The 18922-nt window shown below is 46.5% G+C and overlaps 1 protein-coding gene across 3 annotated transcripts; it reads right to left on the bottom strand.

Moving 5' to 3' along the window:
- Positions 1-61: 61 nt before the first annotated feature.
- LOC135385987 (serine protease filzig-like) lies at positions 62-18557 on the bottom strand. 3 transcript variants are annotated; one of them, XM_064615660.1, is made up of 8 exons: positions 18319-18557; positions 11761-11879; positions 9172-11079; positions 6300-6379; positions 5494-5600; positions 5131-5435; positions 530-684; positions 62-445 (listed from the first exon to the last, which is right to left on the bottom strand). In XM_064615660.1, the coding sequence occupies exons 2-8, from the start codon at positions 11870-11872 to the stop codon at positions 281-283; spliced, it is 2832 nt and encodes a 943-aa protein (XP_064471730.1). In that variant the 5' UTR covers positions 11873-11879; positions 18319-18557; the 3' UTR covers positions 62-280. The 3 variants fall into 3 exon arrangements, with proteins under 3 accessions (XP_064471730.1, XP_064471728.1, XP_064471729.1); XM_064615658.1 differs by lacking the exon at positions 18319-18557 and adding an exon at positions 15840-16215; XM_064615659.1 differs by lacking the exon at positions 18319-18557 and adding an exon at positions 15840-16215 and having other exon boundaries at positions 5131-5396.
- Positions 18558-18922: the final 365 nt, after the last annotated feature.

Raw genomic sequence — 18922 nt, 5'->3', positions numbered from 1 at the left:
TTAACAAATGTTGAATACCAGTAATATCGAACTCTATGGGAAATGAGGGATACGCGCCAGCTCCTTGATGAATATTTATTGTGGACATCGAATCACACGGTGAAGATAGGAATAAATAAAAATAGATGTGTGTCTATGTACAACACCCGTCAAAATTCGCTTTAGGAAGCACCGAGAAGGTCCAGCTTGTGCCCCCACAACACGTCACTGTCTTTGCACCGTAGCATTGATCCTGTAGTCTTCGGAGGGAATATGAGTGGTTCGTCTTCGGATGACATACTCATTTAGGGTTGATCACACTGTCTATCCAAGGTCTGTACGCAGATGTTCGCATGTACACTCCGGGCATATTCGGTTCCGCACACCGGATGCCATGTGATACCGTGCCAACCAATACCCATCGTCCATCATCACGTAGTAGCGTCAAGGGTCCTCCGGAATCACCCTAATCGGAAGGGTAAAACAAGAATATGTGATCCAAGTATAAACAACTTTTGTTTGCATCTTTCCGGCGATATTTGCAACATACCTCGCAAGAATCTCTGTTCCCGTGATCATACCCTGCACAAACAAAGTTTTCCCGAATGGACTTGACGTGTCCAGCAATCTTGAACATCTTTTGGCATTTGTTGTTGCTTAAAATAGGAACCTGGACGTATTGTAGAACGTTGGGTACTGAGCCACCTAAAGCGAAACAAACAACGAGAATGTCAGTCTCCCCTCAAGCAATGGGATACGGTGCCGCATCAGCGGCGAAACATCCCACTACATCATCATTACATATTTGTTGTTGCTGCTGGCAAGTATCGAACAAAGAGTTAGCTAGAAAAGCCACCTTGGTTTAGTAAGATTACCGCACGCCTAGGGAATCAACTCTGCGTCTGAAGATAGTGTTGGGAAATGTGTTATAGAAAGTCGACCTTACACAATTAGAATAAAGCGTAAAAAGGTGGTGGTGGTGGTGGTGGTGATGGTGAAAGGGCTTGCCGTTGTCGGCCTCACGTATGTGGGCAACGTCACGACTGACGCCCTGGGGAAATGTGCGTCCTGGGCCGACTTCTAGGGGAACTGTGCCGACATATGTCTGAAAGCGTCTGAGGAAAACCCAGGAAAAACCCCAGACAGCACAGCCGGCACCGGGATTCGAACCCAGGTACCGTAAAAATAAGTCACTCGTGATAAGTACTCGACCTATAGTGCGCAGCAGTTTGGTGATATTGCACGAGCTAGAGTCTCACTAAATAAGCTTCGCTTCAGAGTATCGACACTGAGTTCCAAGAGCGAGCATGCGCCATCTTGTTTCCGCGCCACGGTAGCCACGCACAGGCGCACTTTAGCGCACGATGCCATCTATCGTGTGCGAGTGAAATGTTCCTTTCTCTTGCAAGTTCACGTTGACACCTTCGGGACAGTCTGGTGGACAATAGATGGATTATCGCACAACAATTATACACGCTTCTCTATCCCACAGCGAGCGTTATGTTAGCCGTCTTTGATCCTCAACTGAGGATGGTACCGGTGTGGTGCGGAAACAAGATGGCGCTCATGCTCTCCCCTGGACCTCAGCGTCGATACTCTGAAGCGAAACTTATATAGTGGCTCTAGCACGAGTTAATCACACACAAACCGTCTGTTAGGGCCGGCTGCAGATCTCAGGAGGCATTAATGGCGTTCAGGAGGGGTACATCCGCCCTTGAACCACTTGCCGTAGAATATATCGTGAAAATAACAAATTTTGGGACGAAGGACCCGAATTAGAAGTCGGTAAGTGTCACTGTAACTTAAGTGAGTGTCACAAAAGCACTGGAAGAAGAACACAGAGCATGAAAAATCGTACATCATGATCTTTCAGATCATTGGCCAGGCGTTGGTGAGGCTTAAATTGTGTTTGTCCTAATTGTTCGTCCAGCCTCTTCGATTTACGGTTGTACATGATGCTACAGCATCAACACGGAGATGACCTGGCTGGGTGCTGTGCAACCATATCACTAGTCATTTTGATTTGATTTGATTTTAAGGAAAAATAAAATGGAGATTTTGGCTTCACTAATGTGAGGCCAACACCTCCTCATCAATTGCACCAGTTACATTGGTGAAAATCTCTTGGAACGATGATGATGATGATCACTAGACATGTTTCGTGCATAAAACATAATTTCATGTATCTGTTGCATAAGGGGTCCTTCAGGCGTCACGTGAAAAATAGTGCGCAGTGAGGAAAATCATCTCCTCGCTCTGGTGTCTTTCTTAGACGTTTATGATAATGCAGTAAACAGATGCTCTTCTCTGTAACTCGTGTTTTCGAAATCTGTAACGCGCATTCGGGGGCTGTTACTGAAACGGTAAGCACTTGGCCTGAGTGACGCTTCCAGTTAAGTGCGTCACAAAGGAACAGTTCAACCATACAGGGCTACATTTGCTGTATACAGGTCACTGCGGTCATGAAGTTTGGTGACACTCGAAATTTACCACGCATACTGGCTGAAGTGTGCATCCCTGTTGTCTGCAAATGAGCACTGCCGTCGAGACGAGAAACGACATGTGAAAGGAGAAACGAGGATAAAAGAAAATTGGCTGCATCTTAGTGCACTCTGTCAAACACATTTAAATGACGTAGCTTCGTAGGACTATTTTCCGATCCCGATCCTCGGAAGCCTGACTGCTCTGGGACACACATCACTGTAAACTTTTTCACATCTTTAAAGGTGTGCGCTATGAACATTCAACCTGGTTGCGTAACATTGCATCTCCAGGGTGATATTTTACAAAATTTGGAAAGCATTACTAAAGATCAAGTGTCAGTGCAAATCTTGCTTTCATTATGTCTTGGATATCGTAGGTACGAGCTAATGCATATATGCATCGCTATCGATAATCGAGCACGTGCAAGTGTCTACAATACTGTTGAACAATGTTGAGATGTTGCAAGACTGAATTTTTGGAGGACAGACAACACTCGAGTAAAGAAAATTTGTGCGAAACCGTGCTCCATTATGGTGTTAAGAAAATTACACATAAAAAGGCGTGCGCCATGCACGCTATTACACCTTTAAAGGTGTGAAAAGATTTAGAGTGCACATAGACCTTCCTGTATTACTTGGCCGTGTGCGACGCTCCCGTCAGTGGTGCGTCACTCGAGCGTTCCTCGACTTCCTCCACACGACAGACCTCATGAACAAATTATGAGTTGACCTTTCATGTCATCTACACATCACGCCACCCTCATCATCTTATATTTGGCTTTACTTTTTTCGTGTGTGATATATTTTGATTGAGGAATAGCAAGCCGACCTTCGGTCAGGCTGGCCTTTCCGAAATAAACGTATATCCCCCCCCCTCCCCGATCCTTGGGCACCCACACTTGTTTCGATGCCTATTATAATTTCTTCCCCCTCCGTTTTCTCTCTCCATAACCGTTACGGACGGACCTATGTAACTGTCGATGTTGGTGGGAACTGGGTAATCAACGCTTGACAAAATATTCATACGTCGAAAACAACGGGAGTTTAATTTCATTGATGTTTACGTAGAAAACGTTTATTTTTTATTTTTTGCCTGAAATATTGTCGGTGCGTTTTTAATTTGCAATATGATGGCGCCAGCAATTATTGTAGAGGCTCGCTCGCAGCGGTTAGAGCCACTAAATAAGCGTGGATTCAGAGTAGCGACACGGAATGTCGGCATTGGGGGACCCTACAAAGCGATTTCTTTAAGACCTATTCTAGGTTAGTAACTCAATACGCGTATACTGTCATTCGGAGTGGGAATGGGATTGGGGAGGCGATCGGAAGGGGAAGAGAAATCGAAGGAACAGAACATTTACACTATGCTAAAATTGATATTAATATTAAGACAACTACGCCACAGTGGTCGGTCTTTGGACTAATTTTACCCACTTGACGGTCGCCGAAAACTCAGCACACGGCACAGCGTATTTAAAGGGACTGCCGCATCCGTTCCAGTCGATTTCGAATCTATAGTGTTATTTATTCCTTCTGGACTACTGACCACGGTATCGAAAATCCCACGTGAAATAATGGCGTATTTTAACTGTTATTCGATGCGATACATGACAAGAGCAGACGTCGGATGTTGTGAGTATGCCGGAATTCCCTCTCTGGAAAAAAGAGAAAACGTCACTCCCTAATAACTAATGAGGATGCGACTTCGAGAAAAGGAATGCCTTGGCCGTGCGGGCGTCTCATAGAGTTACGGGGCGTCTGGACGGCACCATTCCTCCTGTGAGCGCCGCGCTCTCACTCCTCCTCTTAGAGAGTGACGTCACGCCGCCGAAGCTTCTGCAGCCCCGGAAGCAGCGCCGATCTTTAAAATTCGTCTATGTAATATCTAAGCATTTTTCAGACGAAAACATTAACCGGGTAGATTGTCGGCCGATGCTGAACATAGTGGTATCGGTTTCATAGATGGGTTTCCGGGTGCGACCGTCCCTTTAACGCCCCTCGCGAAAGACGGCGTGCCTAAGTGACTTGTACCCTGCCACCAAGTAGCTGGCGTCCTCGACCGGGATCGAACCTGCAACCTTGGGATTCACACAATGCAAGGTGATGCCTCCAACATTTGGAAGCAATAAGTATTACCGACCTTTGGGACTTCCAGTGTACACGTATCACGCGTGATCATGTCAACCACGCCGCGGCAACAGAAGCGCATAATGTGCCCTCATGATAGTACGACCAGCGGGTTACCCGTTCGTGGTATTCAAGGTCGTGCTGAAGACTGCAAGGTAATGGGTTCGAATCCTACCACTGGCTATGCTGTATGTGGTCTTCCCTCCGTTTTTTCGGCACACTTTATAGACTAATATCAGCGCAATTCCCCTTGAAGTCGGCCCAGTACGCAGACTGACCCCACCTGTCTCCCGCTCATTTTTGCTGTCCTCTCTCCATCTTTCCACGTCTTTACGCCGCTCATAGCCTCAATTGCTTCGCGGCGCTAACACGGAATAAAAAAATGATAGCACGTCCTTTGCAGACATTCCTGTGCGACATTGGTGGCACCGCCCACGATCTCGAGTAATTGTAGGATGGATTCGTCACGAATGAGCGGAAGATTACATGTTGACACATGAGTAAGCACAAACAAACAAAACAATTAAAAGATCACATGTACCATGCGAGAGTTTGCCCCATCCAGTGACATAAGATGTGCGGCCAGTGAAATCTTCGTTCCTCTCCGGCAAACATATGGGTACAATGTGAGGCTTAAATTCGACGGGTCTCTCAAGTTCTAGAAGAGCCAGGTCATTCTCGAACGTCGCAGGGTTGTAGTTTCGGTGAACGACCATCCGTTTCACCGGGATGGACACTGGCTTCAAGGACTCGTAGTCTCCAGACAGGTCGTGCTCCCCAAGAACAACCAGGAGCGAGGACAGGAACCTGAGAGGATAATTCGGCATACGTCTTGAAAACCTGCGCCTGTTTGGTTTCTTCCGTTATGCTAGCCTATTTCACGTCCATAATATTGACTTCTTACCCTGGTTGACAATGAGCTGCCGTGAGGGCATATTTTCTGTTGATAAGAACGCCTCCACATTTGTTCTTGATGAACAGGCCCAACCAGGTTGCTTCTTTCACCAGCACCTGCAACAGCAGATTTAGGTCTTCAATGCCGTTGATCAATACTGTAGCCGTTATAATTCTACTTTCGTCTACTTGGTGCTTTGCTGCACTGCTACAGAAAGGACAGCTCGTATACAGGAAAAGAGCCAAGTGCCCATGCACTACCCTCAATATGCTTCAACAACAACGTTGTGACTTGACCGGAGATGCCTATGACTTTCTGGGAAAAGATATCACCATATGTCACCATGTAACAAGCTTTTTAGGCGCATAATGCTAGACTACATGCACTCAATGAAAACTGTTTTTCAATGCTCAGACCCGATTTAAATGAAATATCACTGTTTAATGTGTTTATATGCACCATTTACTCATTGTGGCATATTTAATGTGTCATCTATGTGTATATTTTACTGAATATAAGTGCGAAACTAAACATGCTGTGCAGTTTGCTTGGTAGTTTAGGCAGAGCACGAAAGCCTTTCCTGTCAAAGAACAGAATCTGCCACAGGATGAATGCATGCTGTTAGCATTCATGGACTGGACAAGCTTCTGTTCCCTCCTTATCCTCTTAGAGTTTCCTCTTATATGTACTTATCTAAGAACCCGTGCATTCACGGACCCGCAGTATAATTGTGTCACGTTTTAACGCCGCGAAACATTAGTGCCCTCTTCTATATCACGAACCTTTCAATGGCCGTCACTACGTGCAACACTTACCTGCCAGGGCCATTCACCGAAAAATGAGTTCCGCCCTCCAACAATTCTCCCTTGAGGTCGCAGAGGACGCACGCCGCAGTCTAAGAAAAGATACGGCCCCATTAGTTGTCATAAAGGCTCCAGAGTGCCTTATTCAACATCTTTTCAACGAATAAGGAGAAGCGTTAAAAGGATTGTGACAGTTCGTTGACAGTTATGCGGGATAAACGAAGAAGACGAACATGACGAAAAGAGCGCTGTTTACGAAACACAAGAGACGTTAGAGACACACCGATGGGTCTGGCAGCGCTATTTTCATCATGTTCGTGTACCAACAAGCCCAGATTTATTCACTGTCATTGCAGAAGACGAGTGTTTGCATAGATTTGAACCTGCATTTTATGTTTCATAGCAAGAGGAGTAATGGACACGTTGTAATCCCCTGGTTGTGGTGGTGGCGCGCTATTTTGCGAACGATTTGTCTGTCGGTGTGGCGGCATTGAAATCTGGCACCGTGGATGCCAAAACTCGTCCACATGTAGTACAACGGCAGGCACTCTCTGCTCGTGAGGTAGCTGGGCGCGGATAATGCTTACTCTTTCCCCCTTGCTACGGGACAGTCGAGACCCAGCCAATTGCGGCTGACGATTTCACATACAGGATTTCTCTGGCTACAAGTGGCTGCCCATGCCGCCTTAGCACGGCCGTAATTGGCGTACTCTAAGTTGCTATCAGGTCGTTTAAATGGGTTTCGACACGACACTCCAGGTTATCCCAGATGAACCTAAAAAACGGTTCTTTGCACTGATGTGAGCCTGCATTCCAAATTACACATCGAAGAGGGTAACTAAAGCGCAGAAAATTGGAACCGCAAATACGGCGTCGCCGCCAGGGGGACGGCGCTAGGTAGGCCACGTGCTTATGGCTAACAATGGGCACTCTGAGATCTGTGTCATCTGTGCTTTACTCGGGCGGGTGTTCGAGGTTTTGCATCTCACTAAGTACGACACGTAGAAGGACAATTCTTTTTTCTCAGTACTCTGGGGTGTAGTACAATGCGTGTATGATGTAGTGAAGCACGTCTATCAAAGTGTCACAACCCCTTTAAGCGATCAGACATTGTTTCTAGATGGTGGTGGATGGACGCGGTAGAAGTCACGTGCTTACGAGAACCAACAGGAATAAACAGAGGTCCTCGCTCTCTGACGTCGGAACTAGACGCCGAAGTTCCTTAAGGGTTTGTATATCGCTAACTACGATACGTAAAAAAAAGAAAAAACTGAGTGAGTAGTAAATATTCAATCTTGAAAACTTTTAAGATAGAGTATTAGATACTCTTAAAAGTAACTGGTTACTTTGTTGGAATCTGGTGTGTTGCTGGCCAAAGGGCCGATAGAGGGCGATGGGCTCAGGAAGCGGGTTGAGATAAACCCTTGGGGGCGTGGCAGCAAGGCATTTAAAACAATTGGCCTTGTGGGGAGAGTTGTTCTGTTTGGGAGATTGCAGGCTGTTGGATCCTAAGGTGAATAAACACTCTTCCGATGTTTCATTGATTTAACCACGTGCTGCTTGTTCCTTTGCTCGCGGAACGGACGGGCTGACGCCACGGGTTGTGGAGACTCACGTTTCCACAACTGGCGCCCAACGTGGGGCCAGACAGTGGCCTATCACAAGGCCGTCAGACTTGGCAGTTGTCACGGTTGCTTTGTAGGGAGGGCTGTCGTGGTATAGCGAATCTGACTGGAAAACAGAACAGCCATCCCCACAAGGCCCCTTGCCTTAAATGCCGTACTGCCACGCCCCCCCCCCCATTTCTTAACTCGCTTTATGAGCTCATCGCCCTCTATCGGCTCTTTGGCCAACGACACACCAGTTCCCAATATCTTTCAAGATACTTTGACGTCGCAGTTAGAATTCGCTATCGAGAAAAATAAAAAGCACACAGACACACACACTCTGGCTGGCGGGATAAAGAACGAATACTCTGCAGAAATAACAAATTACTGTCGTTCTCCTCCTTATCGTTGCTTTAACCTCATATAGAGTTTAAAAATATTTTACGTACCCTCTCTCACTGCAGCTTTCGGCACGGGTCTTCTATCCCGCCTGATAGGGGTCTCAATGGTTTACCCGCGTACCCTCCATGACCACATCGCCTCATGCATGTTCCCAAACATAAAGCGCTTTCCGCCAAGAGGGACGTGGATGCACCGAATATCTCAGACGCTAAAACGTGTACAGCGCAAAGCGCATTGCCAAGCCACAAGACAAGCTTTCGCTTGATCTCCGTGTCACGTACAGAGGAGTATATTCAAAGTACCGCGACTTGGAAAATGAGTAGAAGTTATTGAAAAAAGTATTGAAGTTATATTTCAATATACTGCCATTTGAAAGTATTTGCACCATACCAAGTTACTCGCAAAAGTATATAAGGTACGAAATACCCTACTCAAGTTCCTGTACAAGCCTGGTCTACGCATGCGCAGCCACATGCAGGCGGCCGCCACGTTAGCTGGGAGGGGGGAATCATAGGCTTTGAAGTCGTTTGAGGGGGAGATTTGACGACACTTCGTTCACTCTTTCCCCATGTCTTCCCTGTTATTCACACGACACGCCAGTCCGTATGAGCGTCGCCATTATTACAGGGGGCACCGCGTTCAACATTTCGCCACTAGGGGCGACTCGAATGTGGACATGGTCCATTGTAGACTTAACTAGTTTAATTTATTTTCTTCTCTCCTTTTTTTAAGAACAATTACTGATCCGAATCGCCTACCAGACGGTGTTGTATTGGCAAGGACTGCCGACGAGTTCATATCAACAGTTCCGAGTCAATCTGAGATGTTTGTGAATCGTGATAGTTCATGTCGTGCAACTCCAGATTCATACTCACGTTTCCTGTAGTCCCAACGCGGTGTATTTGGTGCAGTTGTCGTGTTCACGCTGCTTGTTGACGATGGCTGCGTAGAAGAAAGTTTCGGACTCTGAAGGTCACTAGTTGTCACCTTGGTCACGATCGGCTTCGAAGTAGATTTCTTCGTGGGAGACTTTGATGTCATGACTGCTTTCGTTGGCTTGACTGCGTGGGAAAGCCCAGAAATCGTTGGCTTCGCAGGCTTGGATGAGGCCTTGAGCTTTGATGAGGACGTCCCTGTGAAGGACGTCGAGGTGGTGGTGCTTGCCGCCTTTGTTGGCTTTGCTGTGGTTAGTCCTAGTATTATAGGTGTCGTAGGTCGATATGCTAAGGATGACGTTAGTGATGGTGGATGATGTGAATTATGCAGTGTCATCGTTGGCCACCCTGATGGAGACGTTGTCATGAGAGGGAATTTGAAGAGCGTTGACGGTCTAAAAGTTATTCTTGCTGGGTATGTGTAAGTCAGAGGTCTGGTTTCATGCGTAGTTAGCTTCGGTTTCTTTGTTGTTGTTAAGACTTCCGTCGGCATTGGTGTTGTCGTTGACGGTTTCCGGGTTGTTGCAGTGTCACTCGAAGATTCATCTACAGCTTTTGTCGTCAACGCATTGTGCATGTCTATCGTTTTCGTCGTCGTCGTTGTCGTGTGGAACACATTAATTGGTTTCATGCCCGAAGAAAGCAAAGGTGTTCCCTTTGTAGGCTCCTTCTCTATTTTTGAATCAAGATGTGTAACGGACACGTCGTTAACTTCACCAAACGGCGGTCGCCCAGTCGATTCGGCTACAATGGAATGTGTTACGGTTTGCTGATTTTCCTGGTCAAAGTCGAGCGTATATTCCATTGGCCTCGTAGATGGTTTCTGCGTGGTCCGCACTTCGGTCAGGTCTACGAATTCGGGAGGTGACGACCAATCAGTGGAGCCGTCGGTGAACCCTCCTGCTGTGGTTAGCCGGACCTGAGAAGGTTTTGCTCCATAGGTAAGGTCCTCGATTGTGTTCAGCGTTAAAGACGGCAGCCTGCTTACAGAATGTGAGCTGAGCTGGCTAACTATAGAAGACAGTGCCGTTGATACGGTTGGTTCGTGAATGTCAGGAAGGTTGGTAGTGACCCTCGGGGCGTCCGACTGCATCTGTGTCATCAGGACATCTTTTTCTGGCCAAGGCTGTTTTCCTGTGGCGGAAGCCTGAGCCGCTGAAGGTGTTGTCGGACGGAGGAACGGCCTGGAAAGCATGGTTCCTAGGACGCCTAGTGGAGTGGAGGCGAATAAGTTTTGAAGCGGAGGTCGTCGCACGTAAGTTGTTGGTATTAGTGGACCAGTCTGAGTTGATGGGACAACAGTCGGTCTCATAAAATAGCGTGTGGGAGTAAATAATATGCCTGGTCTCGTCGTCGCCCATGAGGTCATGTACGTCGGAGCCATTGGTAATTGTGATCCCGGTTGAATTTTTTCAGTCGTCAACCCTGTATTGGTGGCATGGGCACTTGTCGGCAGACGAAGAAACGGCCACATTGAAGACTGCGACGAAGGCACAGTGAGATGTCCTGGTGCATCAGTCGTAGACGTTGCTGGAGGTAATGTAGGTCTTCTCGTGGTTGTGGGTTGGTGTTCATCGGACTCTTCTGTCGGTGTCGCTTCGTAGGCTGTGGTGTTTTCAATGTGTGCCACTGGTCGCTGCGTGTTATCGTAGGTCGCTTCCGACCAGGAAGAGGGGCTGGTCAGTGTGTCTTCTTCCGGTAGTTTGCAACAAGCACCCAAGAGGAAGCCGTCCATGCATGTAGAGAGTACAATGCCATCTTTCCGAATGCAGTCCCAATTGAACATGCAGATGCCCGTCTCGCCCTGCACTCCCTCGCATCGGCTCTTTGAAATGGTCCACCTGCGCCCTGAACAAAGGAAGACATACTTGTATAAGCAACCGACCGCTACGTTCATATGCACGCGTTGAGTGATTGCATTAGTAAGTACAGTCGTAGAATGTGAAAAGGGCATCCCGTGAACTGTCCGAATGCAACAAACACTACGAGATACGTATCAATCGCCGTCTTTGTACAGTTCCAGTCCTGACCATGAAGTCTCTTGCCTTAGAAGTCGGCGCAGGCAAGACCTACATGCTTTACGCTGCATTCTCACAAAATATTGCTTCTCTATCTCCCTCCTACCTAGTTGCTCCACGATGGCCATCGCCCCTACTAACTTCAAATCAGAACTGATGACCACTCCGTAACGCGGACAGGAAAGACACGAACCGGAAGGATAGCGGCGCCGTTGCTATAGGAACGGCGCCCTTCACCAAAGAAAGATATCATAAAGAAAGGTTGGCGTATATTTTGCAGCTCACTGAGTTAAGTGTTACAATCAAGGTTGTGCCAAAAATATTTCTAATCGATATTTAATATATTTTATTTCGTTTCTTTTTATTGCCTCAGTGAATGGATGTCTTGATAAACAAAACAGGTCCTCTTGGTCCCTTCATATTCCGTTTAAAGATATAATAGCAAGTGCCAAACATAATACCAAATAACATCAGTTTACAAAAAAGGTGTGTGAGAAATTATTATACACACATGATGCTGTTGAAGGAGGCGTGTAATAGTTGCTTGTCGGTGGCCAGGTGCACACACTCAACCTACACGTCCAGGTAGCTATAGCAATTAGAGATGTCCATCTGATTCCCATTACGTTTCTGGAAGAAAATGAGACTGCGTTAAAACCAACATATCAATAAGGAATATCCATTGAAAGTGGGAATATGTTTAATGCAAAGTAAGAAAAAAGAAAGAACGAAGGGAAAGGTTAGCCACGGTGTGGGTTTGATATGGGTTCGTTGGTGGCTCCCGTCTAAAGTTGTATCCACACAATGTATATCATTTTCGCACTGCCAATGGGGCAAAGGTGTGGTGGAGGACTGCACTCTTAGAATATGTCATTTGAGTGCAAGGGTCACAGCCCTTTCAAATATCATGTTTCAGAGTGATCTCCCGGGTCCCTGCTGTCCAACGGTATGGCTGAACACCGACGACGTCACAACCGCTTTTCGATTACTGATTCGATCGCAATTGCGATCCCTGCTCGCTTTTGAAACATTCGTAGCACGACAGCCACCTGCCAGACCTTGGGGGCAATCCCTAAATCCCTCTTCTTGGGAATGAAAATTAAATCTTTAAGATGAGAGCTGCACCCACCTGTACACACGATACGATACACGATATTAATAGAGGGTTTTAGTATGTTCGTAGCACGGCAGCGCCACCTACCAAACTTTGGGGACAGTTCCTAAATCCCCAAATCCCTTTTATTGGGAATGAAAATTAAATCTTTTACGATGAGAGCTGCACCCACCTATACACACACGATACGGTACACGATGTTAATAGGGAGTTTTAGGGGACGTTAGAGATAGCGCTGGTGGTTCTGCGCACGCGCAAAACATAAAGCAAACTTCGCGCATTGCGCAGAACCACCAGGCTGTCGCTTACGTACGCAAAGGCGATAACGAACGGTGCACTAAAGCTCTGTAATATGTAGCGATGCGCTGTATTTGGACCGTGTATGCCCATTAATATTCTACAATTATGCAAGTTCCAAAGGCGCGCTAGACATTATATACTGCTAGTTAGCTTCCAGCTCTTTATTGGTAAAATCAATAAATTAGTCAATATCCTTAATTTACTACTATGCAGCCACCCAGCAAAAAAGTATGAGAAGAGAAACCAATTTCAGGCTCGCACACTACTCGACAAAGTCTCCAACGCCTAAGGACATTGATAGGTTGAAATTGTACATGAAAAAGAAATTACAGGAAGCAACCCAAGGAAAAACACCTTTTCGTTTGAAAGGTTCGAATGAAGTTAGTCATCGAAAAAGCCAGGCAGCGGCCGTTCTCGATCCACTCAGGGCTCGTGACTGCCGGTCAAGTGCTCTGGCTCTACTCCTGGCTTTTCTTTTTTTCTTTTTGTTTTGTTTGTTTTTGCAGCACTTGAGTTTGTTTAATAAACAGAATGTTTGCCTGCTTCTTGTCGTTCGTAAGGAAGGAAGTTGCTGTTTCACCAGCTGCTTCTTATTTATTTCTAATTTTTTATGTGTCCATGCGTGGTCACATAAGGTACCCAGTGAACCCCCGTTCACCGTCATGCTCATGTGATCTTCATCGGTCCTCTTAGTCAAACCGTGCACTTACATAACTTTACCCAAGGCAGGGCAAGACGAGGAATGTGACGGTCGCCCGAAGAGGCTGCCGTAAGTAGAGCTTGAACTTGAGTACGAGAGGCATGTCAACGACACGCGCCTCGCAAAATGTGGCGTGCTTTTGTCAATGGATCGCCGGCTCGCTCGGCTGCTTTCCAAGGCGTCGCCGTACTATTCCACACACGTAATATCCTCGTGCATGGCAGCTTCTGCGTTACCGCCCACTTACACGGTGACAGCTTTATTCCTTAAAGACTTTGACAGCGTACTTTTCAATCCTTACACGTGTCACTGTCGTCCTTGTCTAGGGTAGCAAACTCCGTCATGGCAATTGGCGGTGTCGGTGTTGTACACTTTTTACACGCTAAGCTGCCCAGTGTCCTTTCTGCCGTTCAGCAGCCCTGCTCCACACTGTTTTCACTGTAGCCATCACCCTCCAGGTGGAGACAATCACTATACCAGTCACGCCACCGATACTTTCCTGTACAAGTATCCAATTATGAAAATACTACGTTTTGCCACATTTACAGCTCGTTTGGTCGCAGTCGTGACATTATCATTTAATTGTTGTTGGTCACTATCTGGCTCCCGTTACCATAAACATCCTTCCTCTATGGGAGACCCAATGGATCCAGTGCCAGTTTTTCGCGTAGTCAAACGATCTCGTCACGATAAAAGCGTGATCCCGCAGAACTGTCACTCTTGACCTGCTACTAACAAGTAAACGCGAGAAACTTTGTGCACTGAATGGAAGTGACCCCCGTAATATTGTGTAGTTACTTTGAAGGCCATGTCGCGTTATGTAACTCTCGCACAATCACTATAGTGCACCCAGAGACGTAGCCACGGAACTCTGAAACAATAGCTAATTCCCTTCTTTATCAACCATTATACCGCAAATCTCTGTGCAGCATGTGGCACGCGTTTTCCACCTAAGCGGAACATATCGCACACATCGTTCCCACGTCGATGAAGTCTTACACCAGAGTAATAAAAAAATTTGATACTTCTATAATGAAGACTTATTAATATTTAATTACTTATACTATACTTACTAATACTAATTACTAATACTACTAATTACTAATAATTACTAAATTACTAAATAATACTAATTACTAATACTTATTAGTACGCGTACAAATGCCCATGAACGAAAGCACCGTAAAACCAGCTCCCGTGGCATAGTGACTAAGACGACCACTTTCCACGCAGAGACTGGGAGGTGACACGGGTGCGAATCCTGTCACCGGCTGTGCTGTCTGAGGATTTCCCTGGGTTTTCCGAAGGCTTTCCAGACGAATGTCGGCACAGTTCCCCCTGAAGTCGGCCCAGGACGCAGACTGACCCCACCTGTCTCCCGCTCATTTTTGCTGTACTCTCTCCATCTTTCCACGTCTTCACGCCGCTCATAGCCTTAATTGCTTCGCGGCGCTAACACGGAACTTAGAAAAAAAAATAAAAGAATGAAAGCACTGTAACTGACCTATCATACGAACGCCACTGCCAGTGTAAGCAAACCGTATCGAGAACACAAGCTAAATCAGATATTGCAGTGAACCAATCATAAGTATCACGGAGTCCCAGGTCGAACCAATCACATCGTCGGATTGTCATTTACTTACCCAATAGAGTTTTAGTACACCGGAAGGTATCTACCCAAGCAGCACAATGTACTGAAAGTAGAGTGCAACACGGGTGGACGGGTCGGTGAAAGGCCTTGAACAGACACGTAAATCTACAGAACATTGATAAGGCACATACCGCCAACCCCTATTGCACTCGGCTTTCAGTACATTGTGCTGCTTGGGAACAATAAAGGCTCGAAAGCTTGATAAGCCAATCACGCTTATCCCTTCAAGCGACTGACATCACGTTGCTGAACTTGGATTTGGCAGCTTCCTTGATCGTATCGTTTTTGTAGACTGCGCTCGACCTGAAATTTCTGTGATAGCAGAACGTCTGTCTCTCCCACGTCATTTTTTTCTGTTTTCTTTTTGTAAAGAAAAATGTAGTATAAATAATTGAGTGGGTCCTTTATTCACATCAGCGATGATGTGGGAAGCTCAGAGCAAAAAGCTGTGAATTGCAGCTTGACACAGAATTGTGCGATGAATCACGATCCAAATTTGATGATAACATTGCCTTGAGTTTGAGGGAAAACACAGGACGATCACAGGACGAGACGAACACAAAGACTGGCGTGAAACATAGACTTACTTTCGTGAGTCCGTGTTCGTCCTGCGTTCTCCCTAAAAATCAAGGCAATGTTAACGTCATGTTAACACCAGCTAGCTGGCCTGCTCCTCCTGTGTTAGGTCCAAATCTCTTCGCCGCTTATCAGGACTATGATGATGCGCTTTTTCACTCAAGAAAACAAGCCCGAGGGTACTCCAGATGACCTCCAGTTGTGACAATGGATGATATGAAAGTAAGCACAGCAAGTGACTCCACTTACGCTAAAGAAGGGCGTTGAAAACTTTTGCACTCTTCGCTTTATGATGTGCACAAAACGCCACATCTGATTCCCGATGGTACAACCACTCCACATCGTGCACACATCCCTGCAGCACTCCTTTGACGACGCCTGAGCAAACACGACCTCTGCTCGTGCAGTGGATTCCACGAAACGACGCTGGTAGCAACATGAAAACGGCGCACCTGCGAGCCTCCTTCTGCGCGGGACAGGACACTAATCCTTTGCAGCGGTGCCGGGCACGCTTATGTGGAGATGATTGGCGTTGTTATCATACACGGAAGGACGACTGCATGGTGTGCAGACACCGGCACATTTAAGATTTTTCTTCTGGCGCTGGCATCGCTAGCTTTGAATAGTGGGACCACTGGAGCGTCTCTGGCGCCTCTCTACGGCCCTTCTGGGTTAACCAGGAAGACAAACGACCGCAGCGAAGGCTGACCCGTCTCGCTGATAAAGGTGTTGTGAAGCTTCAGGGTTTGGAGAGAGGAGGGCACTCCGTTCGGGGAGAGGCGTCGACTTGTCCCATTGTAAGGGTATGTGGGTCCCCATTCTTCGACTATTGACTGTCAATTCCATGCGTCAAGGTTATGGAAGCCAAAAGATTCCGCTTACCTTCAGGTGCTGTTTACGGGGTCTCATGCAGCACACTGCACGTTAGGCGCTGATGGTAGCAATTTGGGGTAGTTGGTACGTGCTTGAAACACATAAGCCAAAGACGGACAATACGCAGAACCATCGCTGATTTTATCAGTGCCCAGTGGTCCTGTGTATTATCTGTATTTTTCTCTGTTTCCCTGATGTATTTGAGTCTAGGTGCATGAGTCATAATGGCTCATACCAGCACTGCCTCGAGTTTTCACAATGATTGAAAGCTCCTGAAATTATTTTGCCTATAACGTACTTCGCAGGTTGCTGACATGTTTCATACCATTCAGTAAGTAATGGTCGTCTTGATAGACCTTCGTAAAACAAACACTCGATGCACAGTGACACTGCTAATAATTCCTCCACGTGCAGTATAGTCCAAAGAGAGCGATAAAAAATAAAATAAGATAAGAAATGCGAGAAACGAAGCTAGTATGGACACTGGTCCGTGAACCTGGCTTGTGGCCTGAACGCTGTAGCTCTACTTTATGTGAAGGTCGAGAATCGAGACATCAGAACACTGAAAGCATTATGTTTCAAGTACGGCAACCACACTTTATGCGCAATTTGTATCAAGTCATATCATTATAGATCTATGCCATCCCATCTCCATATTTTTTTATATCTTAGTTAATGAAACCTACGCCATCATCATCTTTACATCTGTGTAGGTAGGTATAGGTAGGTAGCAAAAAAAAAAAAAAAAGAAAGAACAATATGGAGACGTTGGCCCAGCTCTACGTTAGGCCGGCTACACCATCTGTGCGTGCGTATCAGCCAGTCTTGTTACTTCTAAATGATGCATGCGCGTGATACTCTGCACACGCATCTCCCTCATTTTCACCACTCATTCATACCTCTTGAGGACTCACCGCTGTAGTCTTAAACTCAACGTTATCATGGTACCCAGGCAACTGTTCCCCATAGTAACAGTAAGAGCGCGAAACGATATGCGCCATGCGCGATAAACTGCACTTTGACCCGTTTACGTAGGTCAATGTGGATTTTCTTAGTCCAGCAAAATTTTGCTCAATGCTTCCTTCTAAAACAGAAACTTATTTAAAAGTAACGAGGGAAAGAGGTCCCGGACAAATAAGCGGCATCGAATCACGTATCAAAATGTTATTCCGTTATGCTTTTATGCACAGTTCCATCTCAATTCGCATCTATGTGTTCTGCATGTATATTTCTTCTTATTGTCTTTCTTTCACAGTTGGCGCACACTACCCATGCATTGATCATGAACACTTTCTAGTAGAGGCTTACGGGAGTTCCCATTAGGTTACATTCGGTTGTTCTCCCGCTGGTCGAACGACATATAGATATGATAGCTAAATGGAAAGAAAGACGAGTCGAACATCACGCGCAGATTTTATGGAACGACTCAATCACCACTGATTTCGCGGCAAGTTATAATTTCTGATTCACTTCACTACTTTTTCCGGCTCATCTTTTTGTTTGCTCTGTGGTGACAGGCATTGTCCATACTGCCAGAAATACTACAAACATGTTGAGTACATCACTGGTTTATAGCTATCACCGCTCTTTCTTTCTTCTTTTTTTTTGGGGGGGGGAATATGTTTATTGAAAAAAAAAAAAAAAGGAAAGGTTAGTCAGGCAAAGGCCGACTTGCTATTCCTTTTTTGGGGGGAAGGTGAGCTAGCCAAGCACGATCCAGGACACGCATATCTTTCCTGCGACACCACTTCGAAATGCGCGTATGCCTCCTCCCCCTTTTTCGTCGTTGTCCGTGCTTCTTTGTACAAGGGACTGCTATCAGGTGAGCCTACCACATCAAAACAAGATTACTCACCCGATAAAGTCATCAAATTCTGAATCATATCCACAGAAGACTCGATAGTTGACCACGTAACCACAGTGCTGACATGATGATGACGGTGGTGACACTCGAAAGGGTTGGACCCGGGTTACGACAGCATGGTCGTGGGTAAAGAGTGGGTTGCCTGGTGAGGTGGTAGCGGTGGTACCTGGAACAGGTCGACCCGGTAGCGACAGAGCCTGGGCTCCCTGGAGCTGTCTCGTCGGGGGACCGGTTTCGTCGCCGGCAATGTGCGTTCTCTCGGTTACCAAGGCACGCTGGGTGTAGACGGGCGAGGGGGACCGAGACCTGACCCAGCATGTAGTGCGTGAAAGAGACGCACGACGCCCATGCGCGATCAAGGGACGGACTCATCGTGTTGTCATTGTCGAGACATAGGAGACTTTTTTTTAACACTAGAAAGTGTCCTTTTGATCTAGTTTTGCTTCAGCGGGTGTGTCGCCCCTGAAGGTTGACGTCTTCTGTGTCTGCTTAATGTATCGTGTACGTTCGGGTGCGACTGAGCCAGTTGAAATGGATAGTAGAAGATCGGGAAGCTCTGTGAATGTCGTGCATGTCTGCTTTGTATAAAAGTTAT

This window comes from Ornithodoros turicata, chromosome 2 (assembly GCF_037126465.1).
Source record: "Ornithodoros turicata isolate Travis chromosome 2, ASM3712646v1, whole genome shotgun sequence".
Taxonomy (NCBI): domain Eukaryota; kingdom Metazoa; phylum Arthropoda; class Arachnida; order Ixodida; family Argasidae; genus Ornithodoros; species Ornithodoros turicata.
Note: the sequence above shows the minus strand (reverse complement) of the source record. Positions and strands in the feature narration are given on the sequence as shown.